This window comes from Balaenoptera borealis, assembly GCF_965194805.1.
Source record: "Balaenoptera borealis genome assembly, chromosome: 9".
Classification (NCBI taxonomy): domain Eukaryota; kingdom Metazoa; phylum Chordata; class Mammalia; order Artiodactyla; family Balaenopteridae; genus Balaenoptera; species Balaenoptera borealis.
Window position 1 is genome coordinate 108,377,493 of NC_138873.1, and position 24,651 is coordinate 108,402,143.

The 24,651-nt window shown below is 36.8% G+C and overlaps 1 protein-coding gene across 3 annotated transcripts in view; it reads left to right on the forward strand.

The window, feature by feature from the left end:
- COL19A1 (collagen type XIX alpha 1 chain) overlaps positions 1-24,651 on the forward strand; it is a 374,472-nt gene that overhangs the window by 100,651 nt on the left and 249,170 nt on the right. For 2 of the 3 annotated variants that reach the window (XM_082405049.1, XM_082405047.1), the window contains exon 12: positions 2,364-2,408. The exons of the other annotated variant lie outside the window; for it this stretch is intronic. In XM_082405049.1, the coding sequence (XP_082261175.1) occupies positions 2,364-2,408 (45 nt within the window). The remainder of the gene's footprint in view (positions 1-2,363; positions 2,409-24,651) is intronic. 3 annotated transcript variants of the gene reach the window in all.

Consider the following 24,651-nt stretch of genomic DNA (forward strand, 5'->3'; position numbering starts at 1 on the left):
TGAAGACTGGGACAGGCTTTACTACCTTTGACAGTGTGTGGTTACTTCTTTTCCGTTTTGTATTTCCCAGATTGAGCTAAACGTAATGGTTACAATGATATAAAACATTAAATATTACAAAGATGCTACAACTAATCTCTTCAAAAAATTCTTTCAGAATGATAAATTCATAATCAGTAGGGATTTTTGCATTGGCTAGGGTGCTTCTTTCTGGGCCTAGAATCTTTCTCCTTACCAAGGTAAACTTCATTTCACCCCTTTATTGTCCATGGGCTGATTTTTCCTCCTGGGAAGAAATATGATTGTATGTGACCAACATTATTGGAAACACAGAGACTGTTTTTTTCCGGTTTCCTGAAGGGATGGGGAGCCCCTTCAGGTGTCGCCAGCTGTCATGATACCACCCAGATAATCCCGCCACAGGGGAGAGCATTATTGATGCAATATTACATGCCCACCAAAGCCAAGCATATCATTTCTACGCGCTGGAGAAGTTTTACAGATCTTAGCAACAGGAAGTCAGAAGTTACTATCGCATCTAGGTTTTGCTCTGTAGCTTAAAAATTACCATTAAAAAGATATGCACGTATTTATAGTTACAGCTTTTGAAAAATCTTCCTTTACTTGCTTGCTGAAGATACTAAGATTGAACTGGCAGTGATGAAATGGCAAGCTTCTGCATTTCTTCACAGCAGTTCTAGACAAAACCCACTGGTACAGCAGGTGCTGCATCTGTGAGTCGAGTTGCCAGCCAAGGGGTGTGTAGCTTTATCTTCCGGGAAGCAGTTTAGGCCCTTCCAGCAGCTGTTTGTGGTGGCTGCGTCACGCTGGCATCGTGGCCGACGTACGGCGGCGCTCAGCAGCGGTGTGGCAGCTTGCATCAGCACATCAAGTTAAAGTCTACATTTTAGGAAACATGGTCGGAACAAGATAGACCACACATTCAGTGGCAGATATACCCAAATACTAACTTACTTTCTTTCCTGTACCTGTTTTGAAGGTAGATAAAGCAGAAGTAATTATTATTATTATTTTTAATTTTATTTATTTATTTTTGCTGTGTTGGGTCTTCATTGCTTCGCGCGGGCTTTCTCTAGCTGCGGCAAATGGGGGCTACTCTTCATTGTGGTGCGCAGGCTTCTCATTGCAGTGGCTTCTCTTGTTGCGGAGCACGGGCTCTAGGCGCACGGGCTTCAGTAGTTGTGGCATACAGGCTCAGTAGTTGTGGCTCGCGGGCTCAGTAGTTGTGGCGCACGGGCTTAGTTGCTCCGCGGCATGTGGGGTCTTCCCTGGCCAGGGCTCGAACCCGTGTCCCCTGCATTGGCAGGTGGATTCGTAACCACTGCGCCACCAGAAGCCCCAGAAGTAATGATTTAATTGGGTGTGTGTCATCGGGTGTATGAGTACATGTATCATATACACATAGTAAAAAGCAGGCATTCCTTTTCTTACATACAGATTTTAATTACATTAAGTGTCACCTTGTTTGAAGCACTGCAGATAAAAACTGGAGATAAGAAACCCTCCATCCCTCGTCTCGGTTTACTGAGCGCTTCCTGTGGGTGGAGGGGTGGGTATGACCCACCCCCCAGCATTCCCTTGCCGGCTGCGCTGTTGTGAGTGCCTGATGTATATTTGCCGTTCAGTGAATATTTGTTGATCATATGAATGAAACATCAGTACTCTAAATATCTGTGCAGAGTTAAGTGGGAAAATAAGCTTGTCAGATCAGAGAGGTTTTACCTGAAGAACAGGGGGTTTATACCTCTCAGAATCAACATGGTGAGTGAGAGCCCACGCCCGTTCAGTGCTGGAGAGGCCGGCCATCTGGGTGGGAAAGAGCCTGGCGCCGGTGTCAGAGCCAGAGCCCGAACCCTGGCCTCGTTCATCACACACCTCTCCCTGGGACGGTCTTCCGTGGAAGTCAGCTTGCGAAGGATGTTTCTACTGGATCTGGTGGAATAAATAGTGGTAGTAATAACAACAGTAATGGCTAAATGAGTCTGTGCCAGGCACACTATTTGATGCATTCAGTTCTCAAAACACCTATGAGAAAGGTACTTTGGTTGCAGAAATTCCGGTTTATGGAGATTAAATTGCATTGCAAGCAGTGAAGCTATAGGTTTTACCCTAGAAAATTATTCCTTCAGTGTTTAGATGTGTTTAACTTTTATATAAGTTAATATTGGCTTCGAGCTTACATTTTAGAAATGGTTTTAATATATACAATTATTGATTTTAGAAACTATTAGTTTCCAATATTAGAAACTATTATTAACAATATTAGAAACTATTATTATTATTATTACTTGTGTTAAAAGTAGTGTGCCTGTTATTATACACATCATATTCCTCTTCTACAGGGAGAGCAAGGTTTTGAAGGTAGCAAAGGAGAAATTGGTGAAAAGGTAAAGATCACTTTTCATACTCATCTGTAAAAATAAATTGTGTTCTTGAAAATATTTTGAACTAGAATATTTAACTTGTTTTTGTGCTTTCCATAAAAACAATTCAGTGATTTTTATAGAAATAATTTAAAATATGTGCTTCACTTAAGGTAGACTTACCATATCGATGCCTGTCATAAATCTTTCTACACTTGTTTAGGTGGTAGTTATTTCCACATATTTCTAGTTAAATCATTCCATTGATACATAAATAATTCAAACATTTATTAAGCATTATATTTTTGTGCTGTAACATCATTGATGTGCTCATGAAATGTCCAAGTCTAAATAAATGCTTTGTTTATATGTACACCTAGTTTATCAGTGGAATTTTTCCTGAGGAAATAAATAAGTAGAACTAATTGTAATAGTCAAGGTCCAACAGAAAAGGGATGGCACATTCAAAATAGAATAGTGTGGAAGAGTTGAATAAAGGGAATGTTTAAAAGGCAGGGGCAACATTTAGGAAAACCATAAAGATTGTGCAATATTCCAGCCTGGGTTATAGGGAACTCCTTAAACCCTGCTAGGTTACTGGTTACCAGACTCAGAGGTAAAGAAAGCCATGTGGAGAGGGCTGCAGATTGCAGCTGAGAGAAACTGTTAACCCCCCCATTCAAGCAATCGTTTCACACATTCACAGCTTTGTACTCAAAGTGTAGAGGATAGAAGTGTCTTAGTCATCCAAAATTTCCCTTCACACAGTCATTTGCATTCTTCTGCATTTCATATGTCTAGTTTTATTTTCAAATAGAACAAAAACAGCACCATTCCTTTGTTTCATAAACTGCCATGTAATTGGACAGCCAGAGGGAGGCTGGAAAGGGGAAGAGATAATCTCAAATTAGATTGTGTGGCCTGTGTTGAGTTTTCTGAGCAGTTATCAGTTATTTGCTTCTTCAGTAAGTATTTATAGACAGAATGAGCATCTATTATAATTATAAGACAAATTACACATGTTGTAAGCTACTTGCTAATTACTTTTCCTTACAGAACAGTGAGGGGGAAGGAAGGATAGCCATATAATTATGGTATAATTGAAGAGAAGTCCATTGAGTGATGACTATTTTTTAAGTGGATCCTCCTTCTTAGGAATCTCTTGAATATTTTTGCTTTAGAATAACCGTCATTGCAAGACCATGGCTTTAAATAAATGCTTTACATATTCCTGTTTTATTAATGGGACTTTACCTGTAGGAATAAGTAAGAATAAGCAAGGAAAACAGATATATTCTCTGTAATTTAAAGTCGCCATCTCACTAAAATCTTAGTGGCTATTTTGATATTTTAGATACATGGTTGGTATTGCTTAGTAATAAATAGATTCTCACAGGCTATGAGGTATTGAAAAACATTCAGTACATCTGGCTTCAAAGATTTCCCTTCTAGTTCCTCATATCTGTTAACTGTTGCCTTCAAATAGTCCATGTCACCAAGAGGTGAAAATATTTATGGAGAATATGATTGAGTTATCAGGAAGAAATAAAGCACCAAGTAGAAAAGACAATGTCTTGAATGAGAATTACAACTTAAATGGTTTATAGTCAAATGTAAGATTCACATAACAACGCTTATGTTAAAAATATGTTCTGCTTTGGTTTTTATTTACCATATATGGGATGTTTGCGTTTCTTCAGTGTTACATGCTGTGTATTATGATACATGACCACACATATTTTTCCATAAGAGAAATAGTTGATATCCAAGTATTCGTTTCTAGATTAGAAACTTTTTGTTTCTAGATTAAACAAGAAAAGTATGTGAGGCACTCATTTCTGTGTGACACCAGAATGAGATTCTTGGACTGCTTGCAACACAATTCGTTTTCTGAATAAAGACAATCTGATTTGAATTTCAATTCCTTGTGGAAAACTGAATATATAGTGAAAATAAAACTCACCTTTCTTCTTTAATTACCTTAATGTGGCCTCTACTGTGTTTAAAATTTGACTGTTATAAATGACAAAATTCACTAGTTGCAAAATGAAATAATTCAGGAAGTTGCTGTTGTTCAGAGATATCATATCTACCAAAGCCACATGGCTACTGACCAAAAAAGGAAGTTTATCAACTGTCAGAGAGAAAATACCATGTGATGGTTTTCAGGTGATATTTCTATAATCCAGTATAAACCACGTAGAGAAATCTGCTACTTTTCTTTATGGCTAGAAAACTAGCTTTCAGGCCAGCTTAACCCAAGCCGGACTATCACGGGGTTCCTCAGTGTATTGAAGATGCTGCCCTCAGTCCAGAAAAGAACCCATGGAACTTGAGCGAGTATAGAGGACCTCATCTGAAAGCATATTCCTGAGTCTGTCTATAGCAACTTATAACAGGGCAGAAACTCACGCCTCATTACCTAAGCAAACACAGTTCAGCCAAGTCAGTCCTGAAGTGAAAATTATTTGAAGGGGTGGTTCTTTCTCTCAAAGATTAGTTTCTGATGCCGGCAAGACTCTCCCAGAGGACAGCTGTCTTCAGGTTTGCCACGTTCTGGTTTATCTTAGGAATGACCTCGCCCCACTGACCTGTTACTGGCTGGAGCATCGTTCAAGGATCCCTGGATCCCTGACAGCGTAGCCCATGCGGCAGGAGAGGGGATGTCTGTATTCTGGCTGAGGAATAGACCCCCAGCTGAGGTCTACATTCCGATTTCTCTGTTTCTGTAGGAGTGGTCTTAAACATCCCTTCTTCGGGGGATTTTCCTTAGGTTCCTTCAGTATTACTGTAGATGTTATATGGCTACTACTAGCGGTAAACAAAATGAAGCGTTCACTCTTCTTTTTTTAAAAATTTATTTTATGGAAGTATAGTTGATTTACAATGTTGTGTTAGTTTTTGCTGTATAGCAAAGTGATTCAATTGTACGTATATATACAATCTTTTTCATATTCTTTTCCATTATGGTTTATTACAGGATGTTGAATATAGTTCCCTGTGCTATACAGTAGGACCTTGTTGTTTATCCATCCTATATATAATAGTTTGCATCTGCTAACCCCAAACTCCTACTCCATCCCTCTCCCCAACCTTGGCAACCACAAATCTGTTCTCTATGTTTGTGAGTCTGTTTCTGTTTTGTAGATAAGTTCATTTCTGTCATATTTTAGATTCTACATATAGGTGATATATGATATTTGTCTTTGTCTGACTTACTTCAGTTAGTATGATAATCTCTAGGTCCATCCATGTTGCTGCAAATGGCATTATTTCATTCTTTTTTTATGGCTGAGTAGTATTCCATTGTGTATATGTACCACATCTTATTTATCCATTCATCTGTCAATGGACATTTAGGTTGCTTCCATGTCTTGGCTGTTGTAAATAGTGCTGCTATGAACATAGGGGTGCATGTATCTTTTAGAATCATAGTTTTGTCCAGATATATGCCCAGGAGTGGGATTGCTGGATCATAGGGTAGTTCTATGTTTAATTTTTCGAGGAACCTCCATTATGTTTTCCCTAGTGGCTGCACCAATTTACATTCCCATCAACAGTGTAGGAGGGTTCCCTTTATTTATTTATTTATTTATTTATTATTTGTAGATTTTTTAATGATGGCCATGCTGACTGGTGTGAGGTGGTGAAGAGTCCACTCTTGATGACAGTTATCCCCACTGTCAGCCTTCCTCGTAATGACATAGTCAAACCAACTCTTATTATACGACCAAGGTAGATGCAAGAGCTAGGCTCTGAATATCACTGTAGAAAAAGGCCATCTTGCAGGGGTTCAATGAAGTGATCATCATTCCTAAACGCTGAGCCCAGATCCTTACTTTAGATCTTTGTGAAAATAGGAATATTACTTGGTTGCATTTATGAAAAGGAGCAAATAGAAAAGCAAATGTAAACATCTGCTTCATAATAGAATTCAGTATTTTAAGTAATTGCTTCAGATCATGTAATTTAGTTTGCTTTTAAAATTCTCTTTCTTGTATGTTGTCAGTCAAACCCTAACTGACTTAAAGTTTAAAAACTAATTTCTTCAGCATTAAACTTGATTCTGCTGCACTTTACTGTTAACATATCATTTAATTGTGAGAGAGAAACATCCAGTGGCAACTGTTACTCTCGTCACAGTGTTCCTGACATTTTCTAGCTAAAATGTTGTCGATTTTGGTTCATTCAAGAGTGACATTTAAGATAATATGGGCACACACGGCAGCAAATCTTTACAGGGATCTAAGATGTTTCAGCAAGTGTAAAACTTTTCCATTTGATATTGAGATTATCTGGTCTCTTCAAGATCTCTTAAGTTTAATGAAAAGAAAAGAGAACAACCCAATTGCTTTTTGTCATGAACCATGTGGCCCCAGGAGATGTGGACAGTGTGCAACAGTTGACATGTTCTATAGTCTAGAGTGCTCATGGTTCAACAGTTTCTGACTTACGGGCATTACCTACTTTCATCATCTTGATCAATGATCTTTTCTTTCGCCCTGAGTTAAACTAATAACAATAACCATAACCATAACACTAACAAATGCATATGATTCCTGCTTTAATTTATCTCTGAAAACTTTGGAAAACTGGTTGCTGTAAATTTCCAGTGACTTGTGATTTTTACTGTCTTCTTACCAGAGTGTTGTCTAGGTCCTGAAATGCCATATATTTATTTAAATCAGAAAATTATATTTAAATATTTATTACTCTGGTTTTATAGCTGTTGCAAATATTTTACCTGACAGAATCCACTGGAAAAACATCTAACTGATGCCTATTTTAGTTGGTTTATTTAACCATGTGTTATTGTATTATATTACTGCAATATAAGATAGTATAATCTGTAATATAATTTAGTAGAAAATGTGATATTCAAATGAATAAAATTATTAAAATGTCTATTGTAATGTATGGTTAAGTACAAGTATGCTTTACTAATCCAAAACTATCTCGGTTATTTATAATTAAGGCATGCATCCGATCATTTGTATTTCTTAATTTTCAGATGACATAACTCAAATTTTCATTGGCCATCCTAGAATAAAATATACAGTTAGGCTTAGTGTTGATTTTATGAATGATGTTCAGCCTTTTGCCTTCTAGCATTAAATATCATGAGATTATAGTCAATAAGGCAGTCAATAGTAATCATTTGCTACTAGAAACAACAATCATGGCTTCAAATAAATCAAGACCTTTTATACTGGAAGATATTTTCACTTTTCATTAGTCAATTTTCCATCCAATTGTTGTTATGGTAATTGCACATAGAACTTGAGTTGAGAATTTGAAGGCATAGCTGTGGTATTTTTGCCATTTAAAATTTTATTGGAAAAAAAAAATTTTATTGGAGAATGAGAAAAAGCCTAAGTGAGTATGCCTATATAATATGCATAAATTATTCTTCAGAACCTTCTAGGGTAGCATCTATGTCATTTGGCAGGGAACACGCATTCCTAGTTTCTGGAGAACCACTCCAGGGAGAGCCTAGACTTAACAGTTCATTGTGGAACTGATGGTGACCTATCATAGGATAAATGGATTCACATCCCTGTGTCCCCTGTTCTAATCCAGCTCTGCCATGCCAACTGTGTAAACCTGGACATGTTCCTTGCTGTCTTTACCTTACTCTCCTTTTCTATAAGATAAAGATAATTCATACTTATGGGATTTTTGTAGGAGTAAAACAAGTGCCTAGTAACTAAAAGGTGCTCAGTAAATGTTAATATCCCCAACAGCCAAAATGTGAAAAAAATGTAAATATTGATATTTTGAGGAAAATAGATTTGATATAATTACTATGTCTAATTTTTTATTTGCCTAGTATTACGTCCTAATTTTACTTCTAAATAAGGAAGCAAAAGACGAGAGGATATATTAGTTAGCTACTGGTGTGTAACAAATCACCCCAAACTTCAGTGGCTTAACACATTCATTTGTTTAGCTTGTTCTCCTGTGGTTTAGCAGTTTAGACTGGGCTTATATTAGCTCAGTGACTTTGCTCCCAGCTGGTCTTGCCTAGGTTTGCTGTGTATCTGTGCTCAGCTGGTGGGTTGGCTGAGGGTGGCTGGTCTAGGTCGGGCTCTGATGGACAGCATGTCTACTCAGATGGTCTCCCATCCTCCAACGATTATCCTGGTCCTGTTCTCAAGGTAACGGCAGGGGTCCAAAGAGAGCAGGCAGAAGCACGTAAGGCCTCTCGAGGCCCCTGGTTCAGAGCCAGCATGCCATCAACTCTGCCACATTGTGTTGGCCAAAGCAAGTCCCAAACCCAGCCCTGATTCAAGCGGTGGGAAAACAGATGCCACCTCTTGATAGCGACAAAGTCGCATTTCAAGGGGTATGGCTACATAGAGGGGTGAAAAATGGGGCCATTTTTGTAATAAATTGAACACAAATGAGATAAAATTTCCTTATTTTAGTATAACAGTTGAACTCTACTTCAGAGCAAAAAGGGTGAATAGATTTAGCAACTTCATTTCCCTTCTCCTTCTCCCATGACTTGCACAGTAATCGTTAAAGTTATGTTTACATAGTGGGACTCAGAGACTGTGTCAAAAGATATTTCTATATTTGAAATGGTAGAGATGCTTTATGTGTAATAGGAAAATATTATAGAAAGATGAAATTCTCAATTAGAATGGGAAGGGAGAGATACAAGGTGTCAAATAGCTAAACCAAGGAATGACTTAGTACTTTTACATAGTCCCATGTGCTTATTAATTTTAGCTAAAGTAATACTGAGACCAGAACAGCTGGGAAAAGCAGGTCAGAGTTGAAATGTATTTTTAGGATTTCACTATTAAAGCTTTCTTGGCAGTTAATGCTTAGCATTCAGAATGAATGCAAGAATGTTAAATACTGTTATTATAAATATAGCACTTTCCCATCATCACTTTAAAACAACTGTTGGCATGTCACCTCACTTCCTGTGAATTCTCTCTTGGTTCCCCTTGTAGACTTTGCTGAATATCAGCATGTTGGACAATTGTTTCATTTACCCTGGTAACATGTAACACTTCTGCAACTTTTAGGAAGGGCTTACTTGTTTAATTTGACAGTTGACTTGAAAAATGAAGAGAACAGATGGAGTAGAATAATAACTATGATTTCAAAATACACAGCAGTTTATCTGTGGCCAATGCCAATTGGTATGGGAGCAACCATGCGAACTTTCAATTAGCCATGGTAGCAGGCAGTGGGGAAGTGTAATGGTAATCCCACAGCCAAGCTGGAGGCTTAACATTAGTCTTCACTGATTGTGTGTCGTTTCCTTCATTCTTTACGGGGCTAGTGAATAACTCTAGATTATGTGAAATATGTTGCTACATCTTTTAATAGTGGTTATAGAAAAAGTGAAATGTCAAAAAAAGAGACATGAAAAAGAGGAGAATAACCGTCAAGGGCTGTACTATTTCATGAATATTAGTCTTTTAAAGTATTATTTTTAATAATTGCTTAATATTTCACTGTATGGATATATAATATTTTATTTGACCATTCCCTTGTTGGAAATTTAAGTCCTTATTTGTTTTTGTTTCTGTTTTTTTAAATGTTTTCGCTAGTACATGTAATGCAGACTCAGCATACTTTGATAAGCATCTTTAAATATATCTCTTGTTCTTCCTTTAAACTAGATTTCTGGAATTAAAATTATTGGGTTGATGAGTATTGAAAGTTTTAAGATTCTTGATACAGATACTCAAATTACTTTCTCCAAAGTTTTTTTTTTCAATCACTTTACACATTCATACGTAGTGGTTGCATCCTTATTCCACCCTCACTAGCTTTAAGTATTAAGTTTTTCAAATGTTTACAATTTTTAATCATCCTTATTCCACCCTCACTAGCTTTAAGTATTAAGTTTTTCAAATGTTTACAATTTTTAATCAATAAACATTATTTCCCTTTAAAATTTTATTTCTTTATTTCTTGTATTTCTTTAACTACATCACATTAAACATTTATACACACAATTCTGTCATATATATTATAAATATTATTTTCATCTTAAGGTTTGTCTTTAACGTTTACTGTGAATTGATATACAGAAATTCTAAATTTCTTTGTTGACAGTTGGTGTTTCTTTAACGATTTCCTTAATTCCTTCTGTATTTTGATATCCTGTGCTTTCAAGAAATCAGTTAAATATTCACGCACATTTTCTTCTAGTTTTGCTTTTACACATTGTAACCCTTTCTTCCACCTAAATGTATTTTGGTGACTGTTAGAGATGAAGATGAAACTTGACTTTTCCTTCAAAACCGTGTCTGATAATAATTTCCTTACACGTTTGTTCATGATGCTTTCTTTATCATATACTAATTCTTATATACTAAGATTATTTTAGGGACATGTATTCTGTCTATTGATTACTGTATTGCTGCCACATTATTTTAATTATTTTAGCTCTTATAATACATTTTAACATCTAGCACTGGAAACACAGTTTCATTACTCTTCTTTTAAAATGTTTTCTCGCATACTTTTACCCACTTATAGTGCTACTTGCTACATGTTTAAATTTGGATGGTTACCCACTCTTTGATTTCCTCATCCTTGAACCGAGAATAATAATGATACTGATTTTATTGGGTTTGTGTCAAACTTAAATGATGTTGTCATCAAAGGATCCAAACTAGTGCCTGGCATAGGGTCAGATGTTGAAAAAATGTTTGCTTTTATTTTTGTCTTTTTTATGAATTTAGTCTAGTTCTCCTAGTTCCAAAGTATCGATATTACTGTTGGTACAACTACCAATTGGTGTTATGTTAACTCTACACATCGCTCTGGGATGGAGCAGAGTGTGGCTGAGCCTCGGAGGAGTGGAGTCAGGAACTCGGACGCCTCTGCATCCTCTCTTTGCTTCTCTGGCTACGTGATCTCTCTTTTCTGTGAAACCGCTCTGTTCTCTCGTGTTACATCTTGACTCTGCTTGCTCATTGGTAAACTTAGTATTAGATGGCCACACCAGAGTGGCAGCCTTGTCCCCAGCTTGCACACCTTCATAATCCCAAGGCCAATAACACACTGCCATCACCAGGTGTCATACCCACATTCCGAGTATAAAGAATCTAGTTGACTCACCTCTGGTTCCATCACCTGAGTCTGGAAAGCCCTGCAGCCAACTCAGCTGACTTACAGAGAGTGCATGGGATTTATAAGAAGGGGTTATGGAGTGAGAAAAAAAAAAAGCAGCCACAAGTCTGTGAGTATTGCTGATATATGGGAAAGCTCTTGATTTTTGTATCTCTATTTAGTATCTAGTCACTTTACCCAATTCTTGTCTTGAATCCAGGTCCTAATTTTATTAATTCTGTTAGTTTTTCCATTGAAAGCAATGGGCTGTATATGACAGTGTCATAGGAAATGTACATTCTGGCTTCTTCATTCCAATTGTTTTAGCTCCCTTCATGTTTCATGTCTTGCGGTAGGGTGCTACTAGGAGATTCTGCAGTAGTCAAGCAAGAGATGATTGCAGCTTGTAATTTTCCTGGAGGTGGAGAGAAGTGGATAGATTTCAGATATAACTTGGAGATAGCACCAACTGATTTTAGTGATGTAGGTGTAAGAGAGAAGGTGGTGATAAGAGATAACTCACATTCTGACCATTGTACATTGGAAGAGGAACAAATTTGGGTAGGCGTTTATACCATGAGTTTGAGGTGTGTGTGAGGCATCTAATTAGGTCTGAGCCTGGAGTTCAGAAGAAAAAGTCTGTACTCCAGTTACAAGTGAGGGGTGGTCGGCACATAGCAGTGGGAGTGGGCGAGACTGCATAAGGAGAGGGGTTGGAAGTAGGAGAAGGCCTGTGCCTGTGAGCTGAGGAACTTAAACATTCAGAAGTTGAGTAGAGGAAGAAGAAGAACATAGAGAAGATGCATCTGGAGAAGTACAGGGAAAATCAGTAGAATGTGTTGCCAAGTAGAAGAAAGTGAGTCTTTAAACGTTCAAAATGTACTTAGCAGTCAAATCAGATCACAATATCAGTAGCTAATATTTGTTGAATGTTCACTATGCTCAGCCATTTTTCTTCTATGAGCTTCATATGAATTACCTTATTTAATCCTCCCAGAAACTCTCTGCTGTTATTATCCCCACTCTGTAGATGAGAAAACAGGGGCAGAAGGTGAAAAATTAAGAAGGAACACCAGAGCTCTAACTCACTGCCTCCCTAGATGAGCAAGTAAAATTGTTGCTATGGGTCATTGGTGACTTTGGCAAAGGTCATTTTGGTGGAATAATAAGGGTAGACGTCAAGTGCAGTGTGTTGAAGAGTGACGGATAAGTAAAGAGAGCATGCAGATGACCCTCTCAAGAACCATCTGTGAGGGGTGAGGGGGCACAGCAATAGCCGAGGGGTGTGGATTGTCGAAGAAGAAACTTTAATGCACCAACATCCAAAGCAAGCTTGAGTCCTTGAGAGCAAAATCTTCTTGATTAAGATAGAACCCCAAAGAATAGTACAGACCAAGCTCACTTACACAGAGAGCTGCAAATGTCTAACATTTCATAAGGTATGTCAGACTTATGCCAATGATGATGTAATATTTAAGAAATTCCCATTAAAATCAAGAACAAGACAAAGGTATCACCATTATTATTTAACAGTGTTCTGAAATTTCCGGCCAGTGTCAATTTTACTTCCAAATTATAGTTTGCATCTATCTGTTTCTCTCCATAGCCCCCAATACCACCAAGCTGTAATCATTTATTATCAACTCCTGACTAATCTTCCTGCTTTCACTCTCTCTCTTCTCTCATCCATCCTCCAATTATAGAGATGGATCTTTACAAAACTACTCATGGGCTCTTTGTGCTTGAAACATTTAGTTGCTTCCCATTAAGTGAAAATCCCCAGTCCCTGTAGTTGCCTCTCATCTCTCATTCACTCCCCTTCTCTCCTCTGCTCCTGCCACAGTTCCCTGAACTCGCCAGCCTGTCTTCTGCCTCAGAACTGTCCGTTGGTTCTGTTTGGAACACCCTTTCCCTTCTGTTGGCTAACCTCTATCTACATCTTCAAAGTCGTTTTCTCAGGGGAGGCTTTCTTGATACTCCAATCAAATTCTGTTCCTTTTTTAAAATTTCTCATTGTACCTATAATACTACACTTCACCTTTATACCACTTATCACAATTTATAATTATAAATTTACTGACATGGGTTTTTTGTTTTTTTCTATTTCCCCCAGTAGAACAGTAGCTTCATAAGAGCAGGGACCATATCTGTTTACGTCTTTATCTCAGACAACCAACATAATGCTGAGCACATAGAAGAATTCAATTGGTTAATTCAATGCTGAAGGAGATTAGTGTAGACAAGGCTTAGTGTTTCTTTTCAACCTTCTGAAGTATTCAATAATTGTTATTTTGATTTATTCAACTCAGTATCAACCCTGCTTTTTCAGATTCCGGCTATTGAATTTGTGAGGTGGAGTGAGAGATCAAAATTAGTTTCACATGTATGATCCTTGAAATTCTGTTTCATATGGTATTTGTCTTTAAAAGATATCACTTATATGTGGAATCTAAAATATGACGCAAATGAACTTATCTATGAAATAGGAACAGACTCACAGACATAGAGAACAGACTTGTGGTTGCCAAGGCGGGGGGTAGGGGAAGGTATAGATTGGGAGTTTGGGATTAGCAGATGCAAACTATAATATATAGAATGGATAAACAACAAGCTCCTACTGTATAGCACAGAGAACTGTAGTCAATATCCTGTGATAAACCATAAAGGAAAAGAATATGAAAAAGAATGTGTGTGTATATATATATAACTGAATCAGTTTGCTGTACACCAGAAGCTAACACAACATTGTAAATCAACTATACTTCAATAAAATAAATTTTTAAAAATAAATTTTGTTTCAAAAAAATACAATATAGAAAACATATATTTAATAGTAAACTATATTTAATAGTATAGTAAAATGTGCAGAGAAGTAATCGGTTAACATAGTTCCATTTTTCATTACTTGTGAAGGACCTTGCCTTTGGCAAGCCACTATTCAGTTCCTTACTCTAAAAAACAAAATAATACAGTTCTTTTAATACCAGATATTACAGTGTCTTTTTAACTTTGTGGTAGTGTGAAGGGTCATCTATTGAGTCTTTTGTCATAATTTTTAGTTGCAATTACAGTGGAATTTTTGGAACTACTGACAGCAGTAACCTTAGGTTGGTTTTCCGTGGAAATTTATTCAGTAACTATTTTATGTAATTTAAGGACAAAGAAATATGGAAATTTGGGGCACATAATGAGAGATAAGTAGAAAAGTCACGATCCTCATTCACATGATGATTAAGACAACTTGACTTTGGATAGTTTTTCTCTTTAGTAGGGGCTGAGTATTCTCAAAGGGTGGTTTACAGTTTGTCTGAATTTTGCTCTTATTTTGACCTTTATTCCAGTTACCCTATTTCTTCATTCCAGGCTCCGGCGCTGTCTCAGATGCCCACTCCTGTGCTTTAGTCCCCTTCGCCTTGCTCAGGGTCACCCTCTGCTATAGACTTAGTCTCCTCCACTTTCCCAAGGCTCCTTTTTCCACAGCCTCTTGGTAATTCTGCTGCCCCTCGGCTTTCTTTCCCAGCTATTTTGCTTTCATCCCATCCAAGCCTGGTTCCCTTTTCGAGTTACTTTCCTTCCATTTTTATTTCAGGTAGCTCTGAGAAGGAAAGATAAATTTTAATATAAACATAAAAATTCCTGAACAGGTGACTTGAGTATTTTGTGGACTCAATAACAAGGAAGAGATCTGTTATGCAGTTCCCCTCTCATACGAGAGCATTCCTGAATCAGACTGGATTGTAAATTAAGAGGAAGGTGAGGGCAACCCTCACACTTGGTGACAGAGATTTTAGTGTATGAAAAAGATGTGGTTTTTAAAAATTGAAAAAAGAAATGGACTTAAAAATTTATCTGGCAATTGCTTCTGCTTCGTATAATCATCAAATATTCATTATATCTCACTGTTTTCACTTAATCTCAGTTAATACATATACCTCACATAACCGCATCTCTTTGTTGGAGGTGATTCCAGATGGTAGGGGAATCATTAATTCATGGTCACCAAATATTAGATGACAGGTGCATCATTTTTATTTAGAGCGCAGTGGCATGTGAGCTTCCTTCACAGTCAATGTAAAAGCAATTCACTGTATAGTCATTGCTGAACAAGTGTCCCGCCAGACTTACATAGCAAAATTCCACTGCTCAGAAAGCAGAGGTGTGATACAGCTGCTGTCCTAGTGGACGTTGTACAAACAACCGCCTGTGTGACAAGTTATTGTCTGGACTTAGGATCGTCTATTGCTTCTTCGTTTAATATCTTAAAGAATTTATTTTTGGGTCTTATTTTGCTTGCTAATCTTCACAATCTTCTTTAGGTCCTAAGAGTAACTCCCATCACCTGTTGTGATAGCAACAGAGGATGAATGAGGCAAGACACAGAAAGCAATTAATATTGGCTTTGTCTTTCCTGCATTCTTCCTTGATGTTCTTCATGTTCTACTGATCATGAGATCATCATACCATGAGATCCAAAATAATGACAAAATGGTAAAACACAAATGCTTTGGGCAGACATTTTGTGGGATGTTATTTTAAGTCCCTGCACTTGTCCAGCCCTGGGGCGGAGTGTGGCGATGCAGATGGCGTCACCTGCTGTCTGTGTTCCAGGGCTCACTGGCAGTGGCCCTTCCTCCCACTTAAGGTTTACTTGTGTGTACAGATGATTCATGGCGTTGACGTCCTGGTGAAAATCGAGGGCTGAGTCACACAGGAGCACCCAGGAGACAGAGGTCAAATGAAGGCCTCTTTCCTTTCAGAGGGGAACTCAGGAGGTCATCTCCGTTGACCCTCATCCGTTACTTGGATTTTGACAGCTTCCAGGCTCTGCTCACTAATGCTAATAACAGACAATTCTAAGTTCTTCATTTTAAGTCAAAATCTATTCCCTGTTATTTTGACCAGTTTATCCCAGTTTGACCAGTTTATCCCCTTGGGAAGAATACATTCTCGGCTTGTTCCTTCTTCAAGTGACTGACAAGCTTTTGGAGAGTTGACCATGGCAGATGTCTTCTCCTGAACATTTGCACGTTAGGATCTCAGGTTTTTCTGTTGTGCCTCATGGATGCAGAGGCCCCTCCTGGTCCTCACAGACTTCATCTTGTGATGCTACAGCTTATCAGGGTACTGTCAGTGTGATGCTCACAGGTGGACAAGATCTTCTGGTGTGTTTGAGGAGGGGATAATACAGGCGATATAATAGAGTGAAGGAGGGTTTAGTGGGGCTGAGCCCTAATCCTGGCTCCAGCTTAGCTGATGGCACGGCTGTTTCAGAATCTCCATCTGTAAAAGGAGAGGGCAAGGCTAGATTACCTCTGGAAGCACAAATGTTCAGAGCTGGAATGAATCTCAAAGTATAAAAGGTCTGTACTATTGTCAGGCAGTTGTTTCCTTGAATCAGAATGTAAGCATTGACATTTATATGTGCCAGCTTTTATTGTGGGATTTTCCCCTGGTGTTTCTACTTGGAAACTTTAACCCTTGATTCTGACGTCTATTACAACAGTCACTTTTTAGCTTCCTAACAGCCACAAAGTTTGTGTACATAAATTCTGAGTCTTTGAGTAACTGATATAAATATTGAATAAGACAAGGCCTAGGGCACAGCTCTGTGGCACACCCTTGGAGTAATCTTTCTATGACAACATAAATGGATATAAAATTAGCATATTTAACCACTTACTTCACTGCAGTTTAACCCACATTTATCTAACACATGCTAAGAAATTTTGTGAAATGTGTTACTGAATGAAATAAACCAATCTCATAACATTTGAATGATTTTTGTTTTTTGACATGATGTACCTTCTTGATAATCATCTTATTCTTTACAAAGAGCATAAAACCAATTTGCTTAATAACTAATTGTAGAGTTTTGCCAAGGATCAATATTCAACTTACTCATTACTCATGTGTATTCTTTAAATGAGGAAACATTGTTGGATCTAGGCCTTTTCTTCTCCGAGATTCTCAGAAATTCATGTTAGTGGCTAATTTCCATGAGCTCTTAGTTATCTGTGCTTAATCTGTCCTCTCCTATCTTAATGTCTGTCTTGGTCTCAAGGGTAGTTAACTAGAATCAATGAATTAAAAAGCCTTGAATTTATTTTCAAAGCAGTTTGATGCCAACTAGAACCCAACTTGATACTGAAGTTTCCTTCTGAACACATGCTAGGTTTTAGAACACGCTTGTTCAAGCAACCATTTACTTGATCATTTACTGTCTACTCTGTACCAGACACTGTGCAGCACTAGTGTAACAGAGATGAAAGAGAAAACATTCTTTCAGACAGCATGTGTGAAGTGTTGGATGGTTTGTAAAGGATGCTGTGGGAAGGAAGAGGAGGGAGTGAAAACTCTGCCTGGCAGAGGGAAGTGAGCTGGGAAAGGGCTCCTTAGTGAGTCTTGAAGCATAAGTAGGAGTTCTCCAGAACAAGGGAGAGGCAAATGGAAGAGTCCACTTATAAAGGCACAGCGTGGGACAAGTATGAGCTGTACGGGGAACCAGATGGAGTGTATTGTACAACAAAATGAAAAGCAGGGACCACCAGAGGGAAAAAGAAGGAAAGAACTTTGAAAAAACTGACTAAAGTACAGCTTCAGGCAGAGCACCCTTCAGGAGAGTTGCCAGGAAAGAATATCAAGAGGTTCCCTCTGAGCGGCCAGTTCAGCTCGCTCTCCCCTGGTAGGGGCACCACCTGACCCCCAAGCAAGCAGTCAGTAAGGTGGAGAACCTTGATATTCTGGAAGAATCATCCCACAAGAAAACCCATCTGAAGGCCAGTGTTCCTATGAAAGACTCAGGCTGGCTTAAATAAGACTTTAGTTCAGCCTTTTGCTTGGCGTTTACTAGGAATTTCTGAAGCTCTCTATTTTCTTTATTCTTGCAGTTTATAGAAACTGAAAGTTTTAGCCTAAGAGGGAAAGTGGATTTGAGCTGTAGTCTTGCTTTATTCTGCTAGTTGCTGTCCTAAGGCTAGTTCATCTAAATTAGTTTATCCTTTATTCAATTAAAGAAAGAAAAGAGCATGAGATATAGCCACCTCTTTTATGAGTCAAATGAGATTTAGCATTTGATCATAAAGTCTAAGGGGTGAATTCCTGGCTTTATGTGGTAATAAATAGCCGTGGTCATATTTATAGAAGAACCCAATTTACTGATCTGAATTCCAATAATTACTAGCCAGATGTTGAGTCTTTTCTTGTAATCTCCCTCCTCAAGTTGTCACAAGAATTCTCAGGGATTCTGTGTGTGTTACCTCTGATCAGTGTGTGTGTCAGCAGTAGGCCTTGCTGCTGCCATTCCCTCTTTTGGTTCTTGAGAAGAAGAAGAGGAAGAAATTTCAGGTCTAATTTGAGCCGGCACCTGCAGGTTTTGCTGTATCTCCATTCACTTAGGTTGATTGCTGGTATCTATATATCTATAAAGAGAGAGTCAGAGACAGAGACAGACAGAGAGAAAGAGGGGGAGAATCAGTTATCCAATAGACAGTTATTTTGTTTGTTCATAGAATATTTAGAAAAAATTATGATTCCTTGGGAAAAAAATAAGTTTAAAAAGCAGACCTTTTGCAAGACACATTCCTGGATATAAACAATAATAAAGAAATCAAGAAATGAAGAAAAATACTCTTAAATATAACCCTTGAGCCAAAGAGTAAATAAAAGAGGAATTCATAGAAATTAATGAACAAGAAAATACTTTATATCAAAATAAATGGAGCATGAAAAAGCTATACTGTGGGTGAAAATATACAGTGCAAAACATGTTTAAGTATAAAGGAGAAAATATAAAAAGAAAGGGAATAAGTTTTTATCTCATACAATAATAGAGCAACAAATAAACCAAAATAAAATAGTAGAGAATTAATAAGTATAATCACTAAAATTGTTAAACAGAATTTTTTTATTGATGTATAGTTGACTTACAATATTACATTAGTTTCAGGTGTACAGCCTATTGGTTCAGTATTTTTACAGGTTATATGCCATTAAAAGTTATTACAGGACAATGGCTATATTTCCCTGTGCTATATATATAATATATCATTGTTGCTTATCTAATTTATACATAGTAATTTTTATCTCTTTATCCCATACCCCTAACTGGCCCCTTCCCCCTGCCCTCTCCCCACTGGTAACCACTAGTTTGCTCTCCGTGTCTGTTAGTCTTCTGTTTTGCTGTATACATTCATTTATATTATATTTTAGATTCCACATATAAGTGATACCATAAAGTATTTGTCTTTCTCTGACTTATTTCACGATGTATAATATCCTCTAGGACCGTCCCCACTGCTGCAAATGGCAGAATTTCATTCCAACAGAATTTTTTTTTTTAAATTGTTAAAAGGATAAACAAGTCCAAAATCTGGTTTAATAAAATGGCCAATAAAATAAATAAAATTCAGTTAAGGAAACAGAAAATAAAAATTAGAAATGAGACAAATTGGAAAGAAGAAAGAAATTTATAAACATAAATTTGACCACAGATAGTGTGTGGGCTAAAAGATTCCGAGAGACTACTATGTGTGATTCTAAAGAAAGGATTTTGATGACCTAGAAAGATGGATGATTTCCTCCCAAAAATGTAAAAAATAGACAAAGAATCATTGGAAAATATGACTTCACTAATTATGTGGAAGAAACTGAAGAGATTATTCAAGGTCTGCCACTGAATAAAGGACAAGGACTAAGTGTTTTCTCAGCAGGGTTTACGTAGCTCATGTTATTCAAAGTATTTTAGACCAAAGAAAAGATGGACAGCTTCTAAGACGTCAGCACAGTTTTAATGCCAAGTCTAATACAAAACAAAAAGAAAACTGTAACCGAATTTTGTTTATGAATATAGATATATTTTAAAAACAAAATATTAGCATATAGAATTCAACAGTTCAGCAAAAGGAGGTTCAATACTAGGAAGTCAAGGATGATTCAAGTTAAGGGATTTTATCAGCATACTACATGACATCAACCATGGGAAGTGTAAAGTTTTTGTGATCATATAGATAGATGCAGAAGCTTTTGATAATACACGATAATGCAATGATCATTCATAATCAAATCTCCGAGGAAAACAGGAATTGATGGAATATTTTTACTAAAATCCAACAGCAAATATTATTCTTAAAAAAGGCAAAACTATGTTAGAAATTGTTAAATAAGCAAAATTAAGACCTAAGGAGGTAAAATTGCCATCACCATTGCATCACAAGAAAATTAAATAACTTGTATGAATTGGAAAAAAGAGGTAAACCTATACCTTTTTATTGGATTGCATATGTAGAAAGCCTAAGAGACTGTGGTAGGAAAAAATGTTCAATTTCTAAGAGATTTGAGGAATTGGGTTAGATATCAGAGATGTATTGAACAATAGATTTTCTTTATCTTAGCTATAAACATCTGGAAAGGTAAATAGGAAATATTCTATTAATATTGAATGTAAGTTATAAAAGCAATAAGAATTGGGGAAATTTTGAATAAGAAAGGAATATAGTGTATACAAAGAAAATCAAAGCATATGAAGAAGATCTAAATGAATAAATAAACCATTACCTTCAAAGTTTCAATATTAAAAGTTCAGTAATTCAAAGTCAATATGTAAATTTAATGCAGTACAAATAAAAATGCTGAGCTGTTTTAAAATTTGTTTTGGAGTTGGATAAGATTGCTTAAAATTTATAGGGCCAAATAAATACCTGAAAAGAGTCAAAAATGTTTCAAGAACAATAGTAAGGGTTGACTTGCTTTGCCAGACATTATACCATCCTCTAAAGTAACCATAATAATATAAATGTTATAACATGTAGTATAAAGATAGGTAGAACAAAACTGAGAATCTAGAAATTGACCCCTGAATTTATGAGAATTTAATAAATATTATATTTCAATTCAGTGGAAAGGGATGGATTATTCCGTTGATGTTCTGGTACCACTGACTCTATACATATGAAAAATACCCTATACCCTATACAAAAATAAATCCCAGATAGACAAAGGATTTATGTAAAACTCAAAACAAAACAATAAATATTTTGTGTTTGTACAGCCTAGGGACAAGGGTATATCTAACCAAGATTTTAAACCCAGAAGCTATAAAGTAAAAGGCAAATATATTAGACATAAAGATTAAACATTTCAATGGTGAAGGACTGTAGTCAAAATCAATTAGAAAATGATGGTTCTGGTAATATTATAATGTAATTAGCAGGCAGCCAGTTAACATTTGTACTTTTCAGAGAGTTTTTAAAAATGGACAAGAAAAGATGAACAGTTTAATTTTTAAAAGTGAACAAAATGTATGAACAAGTTGTTTAGTAAAGAGAAAACTCAGAATACTAACAAACATACAAAAGGCTCAGATTCACCAGTAGGCAGTGATATGTAATTTAAAGCAATTATGAATTATGACTTTACACCATCAGCCTGACAGCTGTTGCTGGATGTGATTCAAGGACAAAGCATTTCCCATACATTGCTGGTGGGATGTTTAGAGCTACAGACTCTTGTGGAAAGCAATTTGGCAACATCTATTTTTTAAAAAATTTTAATGCATAATCTTAAGACTCTGATCTATGTAAAGTAGATTGCCTGCATGATGTTTATTGCAGCATAATTTGTAGAAAAGTGGAAACAGAGAATAGTCCTTAACAGAAAAACACTTGAACAAATTATGGTACATCTATGCTATAGAATATTATGGAACTATTGAAGAGAATAAATTAGGACTATACTGGGTAATCTAAATTGGTTTACGGAAAGTAATGTTGGGGGGAGAAAATAAAAGTGCATAAAAATGTATATAATATAACCAATTTTTTTTTCCTTTGTAACATCCTTTTCTTTTTTAACATCTTTCTTGGAGTATAATTGCTTTACAATGGTGTGTTAGTGTCTGCTTTATAACAAAGTGAACCAGTTATACATATACATAGATCCCCATATCTCTTCCCTCTTGCATCTCCCTCCCTCACAACCTCCCTATCCCACCCCTCTAGGTGGTCACAAAGCACCGAGCTGATCTCCCTGTGCTATTCGGCTGCTTCCCACTAGCTATCTATTTGACGTTTGGTAGTGTATATATGTCCATGCCACTCTCTCACTTTGTCCCAGCTTACCCTTCCCCCTCCCCTTATCCTCAAGTCCATTCTCTAGTAGGTCTGCATCTTTTTTCCTGTTTCGCCCCTAGGTTCTTCTCACAATTTTTTTTTCTTTTTTTCTTTTTTTCTTTTTTTAGATTCCTTATATATGTGTTAGCATACGGTATTTGTTTTTCTCTTTCTGACTTACTTCACTCTCTATGACAGTCTCTAGGTCCATCCACCTCACTACAGATAACTCAGTTTCGTTTCTTTTTATGGCTGAGTAATATTCCATTGTATATATGTGCCACATCTTCTTTATCCATTCATCTGTTGATGGACACTTAGGTTGCTTCCATGTCCTGGCTATTGTAAATCAAGCTGCAATGAACATTTTGGTACATGACTCTTTTTGAATTATGGTTTTCTCAGTGTATGTGCCCAGTAGTGGGATTGCTGGGTCGTATGGTAGTTCTATTTTTAGTTTTTTAAGGAACCTCCATACTGTCCTCCATAGTGGCTGTATCAATTTACATTCCCACTAACAGTGAAAGAGGGTTCCCTTTTCTCCACACCCTCTCCAGCATATTGTTTGTAGATTTTTTGATGATGGCCATTCTGACCGGTGTGAGATGATATCTCATTGTAGTTTTGATTTGCATTTGCCTAATGATTAATGATGTTGAGCATTCTTTCATGTGTTTGTTGGCAATCTGTATATATTCTTTGGAGAAATGTCTATTTAGGTCTTCTGCCCATTTTTGGATTGGGTTGTTTGTATTTTTGTTATTGAGCTGCATGAGCTGTTTGTAAATCTTGGAGATTAATCCTTTGTCAGTTGCTTTGTTTGCAAATATTTTCTCCCATTCTGAGGGTTGTCTTTTGGTCTTGTTTATGGTTTCCTTTGCTGTGCAAAAGCTTTTAAGTTTCATTAGGTCCCATTTGTTTATTTTTGTTTTTCTTTCCATTTCTCTAGGAGGTGGGTTAAAAAGGATCTTGCTGTGATTTATGTCATAGAGTGTTCTGCCTATGTTTTCCTCTAAGAGTTTGATGGTGTCTGGACTTACATTTAGGTCTTTAATCCATTTTGTGTTTATTTTTGTGTATGGTGTTAGGAAGTGTTCTAATTTCATTCTTTTACATGTAGCTGTCCCGTTTTCCCAGCACCACTTATTGAAGAGGCTGTCTTTTCTCCACTGTATATTCTTGCCTCCTTTGTCAAAGATAAGGTGACCATATGTGCGTGGGTTTATCTCTGGGCTTTCTATCTTGTTCCACTGACCTATATTTCTGTTTTTGTGCCAGTACCATACTGTCTTGATTACTGTAGCAGCCAACATCGTCCTCAGTGGTGAAAAACTGAAACCATTTCCACTAAGATCAGGAACAAGACAAGGTTGCCCTCTCTCACCACTATTATTCAACATAGTTTTGGAAGTTTTAGCCACAGCAATCAGAGAAGAAAAAGAAATAAAAGGAATCCAAATTGGGAAAGAAGAAGTAAAGCTGTCACTGTTTGCAGATGACATGATACTATACATAGAGAATCCTAAAGATGCTACCAGAAAACTACTAGAGATCATCAATGAATTTGGTAAAGTAGCAGGATACAATGCACAGAAATCTCTTGTGTTCCTATACACTAATGATGAAAAATCTGAAAGTGAAATTAAGAAAACACTCCCATTTACCACTGCAACAAAAAGAATAAAATATCTAGGAATAAACCTACCTAAGGAGACAAAAGACCTGTATGCAGAAAATTATAAGACACTGATGAAAGAAATTAAAGATGATACAAATAGATGGAGTTGATATACCATGTTCTTGGATTGGAAGAATCAACATTGTGAAAATGACTATACTACCCAAAGCAATCTACAGATTCAGTGCAATCCCCATCAAACTACCACTGACATTTTTCACAGAACTAGAACAAAAAATTTCACAATTTGTATGGAAATACAAAAGACCCTGAATAGCCAAAGCAATCTTGAGAAAGAAAAATGGAGCTGGGGGAATCAGGCTCCCTGACTTCAGACTATAATATAACCAATTTTTAATGCAAAAAAAAAAAAAAACAAAAATGAAATCCATAGTGTGTG